Below are 11,969 nucleotides of genomic sequence, written 5' to 3' on the forward strand. Positions count from 1 at the left end.
GGAATTATTGGCAGTTGTCATGGCCGTGCAGAGGTGCCATCCTTATTTGTTAGGACGACAATTTGTTATCAAGACTGATCAGAAGGCTCTGAAAGTTCTGCTGGATCAAAGAACGATACAGCCACAGTATCAGAAGCGGGTAGCTAAGTTACTTGGCTACGATTTTGAAGTGATATATCGGCCAGGATTGGAGAATGGTGTCGCGGATGCCTTATCTAGGGTGGAGATAAAGGCTCAGTTGGCTCAAATATCAGCTTCTACTTTGATTGATATAGTTGTGATTTAGAAGGAAGTTTAGCTCGATGACTGATTTCAATGAATTAAAGACTGTGTACTGAAGAAGGAGACGGGGTGCAGGATTTTTCTATACAGCAAGGTGTGTTGAAGTATAAGGGCGGTTAGTACTTTCTACCACCTCTTCGTTGATCCTTACAATCTTGCATACGTATCATGATTCTGTGTTTGGTCGTCATTCCGGGTTCCTGAGAACATATAAGAGAATAGCAGGGGAGTTGTATTGGGAAGGCATGAAAGCAGCTGTTAAGAGGTATGTGGAGAAGTGCATAGTTTGTCAAAAGAATAAATCGCTAGCCTTGCCACCAGCCAGATTGTTGATGCCATTGCCTATCCCTGATGTTGTGTGGGCAAACATCTCAATGGATTTTATTGAAGGATTACCGAAGGTGAGAGGATATGAGCTGATCTTAGTAGTTGTGGATCGATTGAGTAAATATGTTCATTTCTTGCTGTTGAAGCATCATTTTAATGCTAGTATTGTAGCCGATAAATTTTGTAGAGAAATAGTTACACTTCACGGCATGCCGAAGTCAATCGTGTCGGATCGGGACAAGGTACTTGTGAGTCACTTTTGGCAGGAGTTGTTCTGAGTGTCGGGTACCAAGCTCCACCACAGTATAGCTTATCATCCTCAGTCGGATGGACAGACAGAGGTGGTGAATCGTAGCGTAGAAATGTATCTTAGGTGCTTTTGTGGAGAGCGGCCGAGAGAATGGATCAACTGGTTGAATTGGGCAGATTATTGGTATAACACAACATATAACGCTTCTACTATCTTCTCCCTTTTTTAGATTGTTTATGGAAGACAACCCCCAGTGGTAGTTTATTATGGGGATGATTTTACTGCCAATGCAACTTTGGATCAACAGATGAGGGACAGATATGCGTCATTATGCGTGCTCAAGGACCATTTGTGGGAGGCTCAAGAGAAATTGAAGAAGTTTGTTGATAAGAAGCGTCGTGATGTTGAATTTCAGGTTGCTAATTGGGTGTGGTTGAAGTTGTGACCTTATCGCCAAATTTCAGTTTGACAAAAGAGTTTGTAAAATTGTCTCCCAAGTATTATGGACCATATCAGGTGGTCGACAGAGTGGGCATGGTAGCCTACAAATTGAACCTTCCATCAATGGTGTCTATACATCCCGTTTTTCATGTATCGCAGCTAAAGAAGTTGGTTGGCCAGCTTGGGAGAGAAGCATCTGTGCATCATTTAGTCGATGAGAATCACACTTGGTTCTGGAACTAGAAGTTGTTTTGAGCTCTAGGTCCGGGCCTTCGCAGTGGGGACGTGAAGTTTTGGTAAAGTGGAAAGGCTTGTCGGAGCATGAGGTGACATAGGAGGTGCTCGATGACTTCCAGAATCAGTTTCCCATATTTTACCTTGAAGACAAGATAGAGGTGGACGGGGGAGGTAATGATAGGAATCTTACTCAAAGAAGGAAGAGTAAAAGGTTGGAAAGAGCGTCGGTGTTAGCAGTTGAGTCCGTTATCGAGGTTAAGAACTGCAACTGAAATAACTTTCAATTCAGTTCAAAAGTTGATCGTTTAAAAGAAGGAAGAAACGGAAAGAGAGAGAGAGAGGATTTTGCTTATCTGGAGTTGGAAAGGGGAGCTCTCGAGAGTGGGAGTCCGGGTGTTCCATCGTGTAGTCCCTATCGTTGTGTGCTAACTATCGTTTACTTCTTCTACGAAATCGTGTAGCGGAAGCCTGCGATCGTGTAGTAGCGGGTAAGCGATTGTGTTGTAATCTGTAAGCGATCATGTAATAGTTTGTAAGCGATCGTGTAGGATTTTGTAAGTGATCGTGGACTATTTTGTAAGCGATCGTCTAGTAATTCTTAGCGATCGTGTAGAACTTGTAAACGATCGTTTAGTACTTGATAAATGATCGAGTAGCAATTGTAAGTGATCATTTAGTTCTGTTGACACTTATCGTTTAATATAGAACTCAGTATTCGTTTAGCTATTGTGTCGACCGATTACGTAATCAAAGTATTAATAAGAATCAGTTTCATAACAGAGTTTTGCAGGGAGTGCATGATGCGTTGAGTAGGCATGTGTTGAAAGCTTGAAGGCATTGAAGATAGTGCGTGTGCAAGAAATAATTGACGCAAAGGCTTTGTGCGAGTAAAGGCGCCAGGCTTTTTGCGAGAGGGCTGAAGGCGTGCATCAGGCTACCAATCGTGTATGCTAAGCATTAGGCGCTTAAGCTGAGAAGCGTGCGCGGGAAAGTGGCTTGATAGTCGCTTCGGCCATGCGTTGACACTTGATATGGGCATTGGTGTTGGTGGTTTCCGCCTAGTTGAGACCTAAAATTTCAAAGAAATTTCTAAATGTTGGCCTAGGGTATGCATTAGGATGAAGAAGTCCTACTTAAAGAAAAAATGAGAACTTAATTATGTAAGTTAGTTTCAAAAGGGAGACTACTACTAGTAGCTAAACTATATTGTTGTGTCCACGGGATTGACACCAATAGGAGAAGCTTACCAACCTTAAAGGAGTTGCCAAAGCTGTGAGGAAAAAATTTAAAAAGTTTTCTAAATGTTTAGTAACTCAGGCTAGCTAAGTTATAAGAATTATTCCAAGTAAATCAAGTTTTAAGAGCTTGTAACGCATGCTAGTTAGAAAATGTTTATAAAGCATGTTCAAAGTATTTATGTGTGCAACACATGTGTTAGAGGTTTAAAAGATATGAAAGCTCTTATTCATGTTACTATGCTTTCAAGTATGTATGTTGTAAAGATATGTTTTATGTGAGCATGATAAACCTGATACTGAAGGACTATGAGAAGGTATCTGGATCGTAGTACCTAATGTTTGACGGTACTTAGTTATTACCACGTGCACGTAGGTAGATTCGACGTTTGTTATGTCGAGGTCACTCCACACCAACTAAGGCTTAACGTTGAGGACTTGAGCAAAGAAGTTCTTTCTCAACTAAGGATTCGGATGTTTAATACTTTTTAGATGTTACATGTTTTTAAAGTATGGCTTGGTAGTTTCCAAATTCTAAGCATGATATTATACTTATTTAGTCACTCACTAGGCTAGTAGGTCACCCCACTTGAAATGTTTTCTCTCCCCAGGTAGCAGCCAATTCCCCAATAGATAACTCTATTGCTACTCTGCCACTCAAGGACTTAGCTCGAGAAGGAGTTTAGATGTTGGTTCTGTATATACTCGTACACATGTCATGTTCATATAGGGACTAGGCTAGTACGTCGGGACCCACTGGTTTTATGATGTATATATGTTATGTTCGTCTTGGGATGTATGAAGTCTTGTTACTGTTTCTGATTGGAAAGTGCTAGTAGAACCATTCTGTATGTACTATTATACGTTCATTTACCAGGGTTTCTAAGCAGGTGTAGAAACTTAGTTAGGTAGTAAGTGCTACTAATTGGGCGGTAACTACTGCAATCACATTCCCTTATAGGTTTAAAGGGTAGTCTGGGAGGGGGTGTGACAAGTTGGTATTAGAGCATAAGGCTTTGAAGAAGAGAGAGTTCATGCATTAGTCTAGGTCCCTAATAAGAGTCCCTAACATGTGTACTTTATAATTAGGTGTAAAGATGTCGAGAAAAACTGGCAGGTTGAGCAAGCAGATAGCAAATGGGAATCTTGACCCTACCGCTGGAGATCCTGAAGTTAAGAGGGATCTAGATTCCAGTAGAAGAAGAGGTAAAAATCCAATAGATATAGAATCGACATCAGAAAGTGAATTGGGTAGCCTGCAGGTGGGAACAGATTGTCAACTAGTTACATCTTCCTTCTTAAGCTCCCACTAACCTCTATTGAACAATTGGTTTATAGTCCAACTAATAAACTATGTCCCTCTCGGCCATGAGAGGGTGGGGCCTCTTTGTTCAAGACCAGGATTCAATATCCAAAAACAGGTAGGAGTGAATTCCATCTTACAAGACTATGTCCCCAGCTATCTATCTGGTCTTATCCCCAAAATGGGAGGTTTGTTGAGCAGTGTTGTTGAACTACTCTCACCTATACAGATCAAAGGATAATCCCAAATAAACAAGAGTTCATAGTTAGCTCAGGATTAAGATCGAGTTACCCTAGGTCATCGAACTGAAATAGTCAATTTTAACAGTAAACGGTCGTTATAAAGAAAAGTTACTCTTTCGTGGTCTAGTCTTATGCAAACATCTTTTGCATAGGATGCCACTACACCATGTCTCCACATGAACGCTTTCGGGATCACATCGTTTGTATCAGTATACAAAGTAGGCCACATTCATAGTGTCCCCAATATGAGGTACCCAATCTCATCCATATACTTATAGACTTTTTTTGGCTATATACTATAATTTGATCCTCTTTTATGTTTCCACATAAAGTTAAAGTGTTCATACTATAGCCATGGATTCGTTTATTGGATTTTGTTACATAATACAATTTCAATAATACTTTTATTGAATAAATGCTTTAACAATATTTTTATTGATAAATAGAAAATGTTTCTATGATTACGAACTGTGAGTTTTAGGACATTCTCAATAGGCTAAACTCTTTAAACTAAATTAATCAACATTTGTTAACTACTGGGTAATCCACTAAAGTCCAGTAGTTTCACTTCCCTCACTGTAGATATTTTTTTGTCCACTCGATATAACCATATTTAGTAAGTCAACCCTTTACAGGTGGTTCTTAATAACGGTTGGGTCAAAAGTTGTTTTACCCCCGATATTATATCTTGCTCCTTAAGTCCTACTGATCCTCTAATGGACAATTGGTTGTTAGAGTATAATGATGTGTAGCGGAGAAAATCATAATCAATAAGCACTCTAATTATACTTAATTTGAATTTAAACATGCTTCAAAGTAACTTTTACAGAAGAAGGTTTGATGAACACAATACCTTTGAAGAATCCTCTTCAATACCAACTGAGTTCCACGTGAAAGAGCTTCAATCTACAAGTAGACCACCACGAAGATCTTCTCTATTATTCTCTTGCAAGGATTGTGTGGTGGAAACAATAAATTGAGCTGGATATATAAAACATATGAAGATGGTTTGGATGGTTATTGATTTCTGTAGAGTTCTTCAAGAAGTTCTTGTAAGCATGAATCAATTATTCAACTTAGCACTTCAATTTATAGAGCTTTCATCATGCAAATTCAAAGCTCACATGAAGGTCAGCTCTTACTTCATGGAGAAAATGGAATTGAGTGAATAAGGTGCCTTGCACCATAGTGGAGATTTCCAACTTTTGGAAACCTCCACTTTGAGTTTTGATTTTCAAAATGGTTTTTCAAAAAACTGATTTCCAAAATCAATTTCAAAATTAAACTTATTTAATTTGATTTATTAGTTTTATAAAAATTAATTCAATTAATTAATTTTTAAATAAAACTAATTAAATAAACCTTTTAATTAATTTTATTAATTTAATATCTAATATTAAATTAATCAAAAATAATTCCATCACAATGAAATTAATATGTAAATCATATTTTAAAGATTAATTATTTCTCCAATTTCGTTTAATTTTGATAAAATTAAACATTTCAATTGTATTAAATACAATAAATAGAAACCCTAATTGAATTTGAACATTTCAAATTCTAAACCCTAATTTCAGATCATCAAGATTACTCAATTTAGTAATCCAAATTACAAGCTAGTAGAGGGACCTTATGGACTTACAGATCATGAGCTCCAGCGACTTGTAATTAATTGGTTAAACTCTTTAAATCGAATTAATCACTATTTGTTAATTATAAAGACATTCCACTATAGCTCGATAGTTGCACTCTTCTCACTGTAAATATATTTCTGTTCAATTTAACCATAATCGGTAAGTCAATGTTTCACAAGTCATTCATATTTACAGCTTGGTCAAAGATTACCATTTTACCCCTGTAAATATATCTTACTCCTTAAGCTCCCACTAATCCTCCATTGAATAATTAATTTATAGTCCAACTTATAAATCATAACCTTCTCTTCCATGAGAGGGTGAGGCTCCATTTTTCAAGACAAGGCATTAGCGCTTATGAGGACAACTCATCTCCAAACCCTAAATCGGGTATGAGTGAATTCCATATTGCAAAGCTATGTACCCAGCTATCTATCTAGTCTTATCCCAAAAATGGGAGGCTTATTGAGCAGTGTTGTTGAACTACTCTCACCTATGTAGATCAAAGGATAATCCCGAATAAACAGGAGTTCATAGTTAGCTCAGGATTAAGATCGAGTTACCCTAGTTCATTTTAGTTTGAGATAGTTAGTTTTAACAGTAAACGGTTGTTATAAAGAAAAGTGACTATTTCGAGGACCAGTCTTATGCAAAATTATTGCACAGGATGCCCCCACTCACATTCTCTACATGAATGATTTTTGGATCACATCATTTGTATCAATATACAAAATAGGCCACATCCAATAGTGTCACTAGGATGAAGTACCAGATGCGTTATTTTATGTGATGAAAATGTAGAATGAAATGCAGTGATTAAACTGCGTTGAAAAAAAGGTTTTCTTAGTGAAATCCAAGTATAAACCCCGCTGAGTTTCCTGGTAAGTCCAGGGTCAAACTCAGAGACTTGGGAAAACAATATGCGGTGGTAATTTTTCAAAAGACTTTGCGGTAACCAAATAAATCAATAGTTGTTTGGGTTGTTTTTTGCAGTAATAAAATAAATAAATGCGGCGGAGTTGAGAAAAGTTCGATTATATGGTAGATACATTGAGTATGCGGAGGAACGGGTTGAGAAGGTCTTTAGCTAGCGATTCCTGGGAATGCGCCAGACTATGTGATCATGCTACACTCATGCAACAACAATTCATTTTCCAATGCAAATGGGTGCTCCTAAGTCTAGGACTCATGTGTTGAATGCAACAATGTCCATATAGCTTATTCCTAAGTCTCTACTCTTTTCCTATGTGATGATGCAAGATGCACACAAAGACAAGGTGACTGCACACAATCATATCCTATATCTAGGATGCATGTGATGCGTTAATAGCAGACAGTGCTTATTCCTAAGCTTTTATCTCTTGATTATGCGTTCTAATCTGACTCTCTCGAGCCTAGATTCTAACCTGACTTTTCCAAGCCTAGATCCTATCCTTAGACTACCCTCTCGAGTATATCTAATGGACGAATGAAGCATACATAATACAAGATAATCGCATAGAATGAAGATCCCCAGTTATGCTAGCTAAGTGTTTCTCAACCCATTCAATAGATTTAGCTACTCATGCATAATAAGCAGAGACTGAACAAATATAGAGAAGTAAATTCCATTTCTATAAATAAGTTTGAGTACAAAATGACAATGGAAGTTAAGGATAGAGAGCCTGGTAGAAATCCCTTGCTTCCCAAGGCCTTTCCACTGTCACCTCTATTCTGTTCAAAAGATATTCCTGCTTCCGCAGGAGCTGGCCCTCTCTCTGATCTATCAGCACAATCTCGCTTCTCTCGCTTCCGCCTTAAAACAAAAGAAAATCTAAGAACAAGGCTATTCTAACTATGGAGAAAATTATCTAAGTATCCGAACTTGCTGAACCTCTTTTCTGAAGGATGCCTTTGGTATTTATAAAGCTTCAGGGTGAAAGGCAGCTTCTCGCTTATGATTGCACAGATGGGATGGCTTTAATTCTCTGACTGATGCGCCAAATATTTGTCACCGAAAAGCTGAGTGTATTTTTTATCGTTAGCGGCTTGTCAACTTAATTTCGATTCGATCGTCATCAGCTTTCTAGCCCATCGTGATTAATTATACTTTTCACCCAGATGCGCCCACTAAGTTGCACCGGCTCTATGCGACAATCCTTCTTGAGCAAATGTTTGCGAGCACAAATCACCGCAAAGCCTTACGGTAATGCTACGCTCGACCATTGATTTCTTCTGATCACGCTTTTCGCCTTGCGACAACGCATATTCTACATAAAAATAATAAAATTAACTGTTTCTATGCGATGAACGCATGCGACCGCAATGTTATGAACTTAATGCTTTTTGGACACAATCTAACATATTTTATCAACACAAATCTTCATTGTTTAATAACTTAGTAATGTAATAACGTGCATTTCTGCCCGTTATCACACTCCCAAATTTAAACAATGCTTGTCCTCAAGCATAAGCTAAAGATTTCCTTTAGAAAGCCGACCGCAAATCTCTTTTCATAGATTTCTCAAGGATACTTCATTCAAATCCTATACACCAAAATTTCCTTAATTCTTATTCAAGTATATTCTTAAAATATTTCTAAGACCTAGGGACTGCAACTTTAACCTCCAAAAGAACTTTACTAGATTCTAGAACATCGCATGATTTATTTCAAAAAAACTTTTTCACTGGGGTGTTAAATGATTTTTTATCCTTGCATATTTTTGACATTGTTATATTTTTTTTCTGATCTTGCGCTGATCCAAGTTCCTCGCCTTCGTTTTGGCTTGCCCCCACGTGTGTCATGCGAACATCCAACTACGAGCAAGGCGCTCTTCCTCAGACTAAACTCATACCTACTTGGCAACGGAGTTGCGGTCATTTATTTATCCGTTGATCCTGGCGACCTACTTTCGTTTTGGTTTGCCCCCACAAGTGTCATGCGGACATCCAACTATGGGTAAGTGCCCTTCACAACTTAACTCTTATCAACATGGGTTTCCCCATTGCGTTGACAGTGGAGTTGTTATTCTCAATTTTTTTTCATAAAGCTAAAAATAGCAATGTCGAAAAATAAATACCTCACCCCCAAATTTAAAATGCGGCAATGTTCTCATTGCCAAAAGATTGAAAGAATTCATGCGATTTTCTTAGGAAAATCAGTGCCTAAAGAGAGTTTGAAAGAAAGCTAACAAACCTCTAACTTCTAGAAATATTTCATGAGGTGACTTTTCTAAGATTAAGTTGACTCTAGTATATATGGAAAAAATAGAAGCATGTGTTTCATCATTGTAATCATAATTGGCAAAGAGAAAGCATGCGGTGATTTACTAAGTTTATCCATGTTAAATGATTGTGGTAATCAAAGAGGATGCGGTGATAAAACTTTTCAAAATTAAAATGCGATGCGATAATGCAAAATTTGGAATAAAGTCAATGAAGAATACAACCCCCAAATTTGCATCGTAATGCCTGCATTGTTTGTTGATGCATCCTACTTTGTGGCGATCTTCATCCTTTGAATTGCGGTGATAGAGTGAACTTGCATCTTCATGTAGTGCCTCTGCAATCGTGTACCTTGATCATTTGCAAAGAAACATCGAGAGGGTCAAATGATAAAAAAAGTTAACAAAATTTTTCTTGCCTTCTTTTTTTTTTTTTTTTTGTAAAGAACAAGTAAAATGCAAATAGATAAATGATAATTGAAGCGTCATAGAAATGAGAGTTCATGAATCATAAAAAGGATACTTCAGAAGACTTGTGCCCCAGATGATGTTGCATGCCAGCGTAGGGGCCACTCCATTTTCCTCTATTCCGAGTTTCTCAAGTCTACAGAGGTCTTTTCTCACTAAAAATCACCTCCGCAGTATACCTTGACTCGTTGCCCATTAACCTTAAATGTACGGGTCCCGTCCTCCGTAATCAGCTCAACCGCACCATGTTGGAATATTTCTTTAATGATAAAGGGTCCGGACCAGTGCGACTTTAACTTGCCAGGAAAGAGCCGGAGCCGTGAATTGAAAAGTAAAACCTTTTGTCCAACATGGAGATTTTTATCGCATAGCCTACTGTCATGCCACCGTTTTGCTCGTTCTTTGTATATTTTGGCATTTTCATAAGCTTGCGTTCTCCACTCATCAAGCTCGACTAGTTGTAGCTTTCTTGCTTCCTCTGCTGCTTTTAAATCAAAGTTAAGCTTCTTCACCGCCCACAGCGCTTTATATTCCAGCTCCAATGGCAAATGAAATGCTTTACCAAATACCAACACCTATGGAGGCATGCTTATTAGTGTTTTATATGCAGTTCAATATGCCCACAACGCATCGTCCAACTTTGTTGCCCAATCTTTTCACGAAGGTTTTACCACTTTCTCCAATATCAACTTAATTTCTCGATTGGACACTTCAGCCTGACCATTCATCTATGGATGGCATGCGGTGGCCACTTTGTAGAGGATATTATATTTCAGCAGCAGATTTTTGACAGAGTAATTGACAAAGTGGGAGCCTTCGTCACTTATTATGGCACGTGGAGTGCCAAAACGTGTGAAAATATTTTTCTTTAAGAATTTGGAGACTACTTCCACATCACTTGCGGTGCATGCTATTGCTTCTACCCACTTGGATAATAATATCGGCCAATAGAACCCACTTTGTAAGACTTTTGCTACGGTGCGCTGCCTCCAAAGTGTCCACCATATGGTGAATCATGACATTGCGATAATATACGTTGATGAGCAGCCTCTGGTACACATAGTCGCATAACCTGGTCTGACCCCCTCTTATACAGATTCAGCTCATTCCAATAATAATATTTGCATTCATGTTTGAGCTTCTTTTGTTGGTGGTAGGTATACTCTTCAGGAAATTGCTCGCAAACCAGATAGTTGACTATATCAGCATACCATGGCACTTCTTCAATCTGAACCAGCTGGTCATCCGGAAACACTACGCTCACCTCTGACTCCTTGCGGTCAACCTCCAGATTTTCCAATCTGGATAAATGATCCGCAACTTGGTTTTTCGTTCCCTTGCGGTCAATTATTTCCATATCGAATTCTTGAAGGAGGAGAACCCATCTAATCAGCCTCGGCTTTGCGTCATTCTTTGTCATTAGATATTTTATCACCGAGTGGTTAGTATGGATGAGTACTTTTGTTCCCAGCAGATATGATCTGAACTTTTCTAATGCAAATATTACCACAAGCAGCTCTTTTTCTGTGGTGGTGTAATTAGTCTGAACAGGGTTTAAAGTCTTACTGGAATATGCGATGGGATGCAATATTGTTTTTCTCTTCTGTGCTAGTACTGCTCCCATCGCATACCTGTTTGCATCGCACATTATTTCAAAGGGAAGTGTCCAATCTAGCGCGATCAAAACGGGTGTAGTCGTCAATGCGTTTTTTAGAATCATGAATGTGTTGCGGTAATTATCATCAAAGTCGAATTTCTTATCAGCTTCCAACAACACACTCAGTGATCGTGCTATTTTTTAGAAATCCTTGACAAAACGTATGTAGAATTCGGCATGCCCCAAGAAACTCCTTACAGCCTTTACACTTGTTAGGGATGGGAGTTTTTCAATTGCTTCTATTTTTGCTTTATCCACCTCCAACCCATCTCGAGATACCTTGTGCCCCAGCACAATGTCCTCCTTCACCATAAAATGACATTTTTCCCAGTTGAGCACGAGATTTGTCTCCTTGCATCTTTTCAAAATATTCTCCAGGTTGGCAAGACGGACTTCGTATGTGTGCTCATAGACAGAGAAGTTGTCCATGAATATTTCAATAGAATCCTCAAGATATTCTGAAAAAGATGGCCATCATGCACCTTTGGAACGTGCTCGGCGCATTGCAGAGGTCGAACGGCATACGGCGAAAAGCAAAAGTCCCATATGGGCAGGTGAATGTGATTTTTTCCTGATCTTCGGGATCAATCATAATCGGATTATAGCTGACATACCCATCCAGAAAGCACTAAAATTCATTTCCGGCTAGACGATCTAGCATTTGGTCAATGAACGGTAAAGGGAAATGAT

At 38.5% G+C, this 11,969-nt stretch overlaps 2 protein-coding genes across 2 annotated transcripts; one reads left to right on the forward strand and one right to left on the reverse strand.

Moving 5' to 3' along the window:
• Positions 1 to 527: 527 nt before the first annotated feature.
• On the forward strand, positions 528 to 1,543 carry LOC150038092 (uncharacterized). The gene is made up of 3 exons (XM_090311135.1): positions 528 to 851; positions 1,089 to 1,274; positions 1,376 to 1,543. The coding sequence occupies exons 1-3, from the start codon at positions 528 to 530 to the stop codon at positions 1,541 to 1,543; spliced, it is 678 nt and encodes a 225-aa protein (XP_090167261.1).
• Positions 1,544 to 9,777: 8,234 nt separating this feature from the next.
• On the reverse strand, positions 9,778 to 10,979 carry LOC150038093 (uncharacterized). Its single transcript, XM_090311136.1, has 2 exons — positions 10,809 to 10,979; positions 9,778 to 10,128 (listed from the first exon to the last, which is right to left on the reverse strand). Exons 1-2 carry the CDS (start codon positions 10,977 to 10,979, stop codon positions 9,778 to 9,780), a joined length of 522 nt encoding a protein of 173 aa, XP_090167262.1.
• Positions 10,980 to 11,969: the final 990 nt, after the last annotated feature.

The sequence above is a fragment of the Benincasa hispida genome, chromosome 2, assembly GCF_027475165.1.
Source record: "Benincasa hispida cultivar pf3 chromosome 2, pf3_genome.v1.1, whole genome shotgun sequence".
Lineage (NCBI taxonomy): Eukaryota > Viridiplantae > Streptophyta > Magnoliopsida > Cucurbitales > Cucurbitaceae > Benincasa > Benincasa hispida.

What these genes read in the sequence shown, in the direction of transcription:
- LOC150038092 (XM_090311135.1), top strand. Translation starts at nt 528, where the DNA reads ATGAAAGCAGCTGTTAAGAGGTATGTGGAGAAGTGCATAGTTTGTCAA. An exon ending in TCGTGTCGGATCGGGACAAG is followed by an intron (nt 852 to 1,088) that starts GTACTTGTGAGT and finishes TCCCTTTTTTAG; the next exon opens with ATTGTTTATGGAAGACAACC. An exon ending in GTCGTGATGTTGAATTTCAG is followed by an intron (nt 1,275 to 1,375) that starts GTTGCTAATTGG and finishes GGACCATATCAG; the next exon opens with GTGGTCGACAGAGTGGGCAT.
- LOC150038093 (XM_090311136.1), bottom strand. Translation starts at nt 10,979, where the DNA reads ATGGAAATAATTGACCGCAAGGGAACGAAAAACCAAGTTGCGGATCAT. An exon ending in CTGATATAGTCAACTATCTG is followed by an intron (nt 10,129 to 10,808) that starts GTTTGCGAGCAA and finishes TGGGCGGTGAAG; the next exon opens with AAGCTTAACTTTGATTTAAA.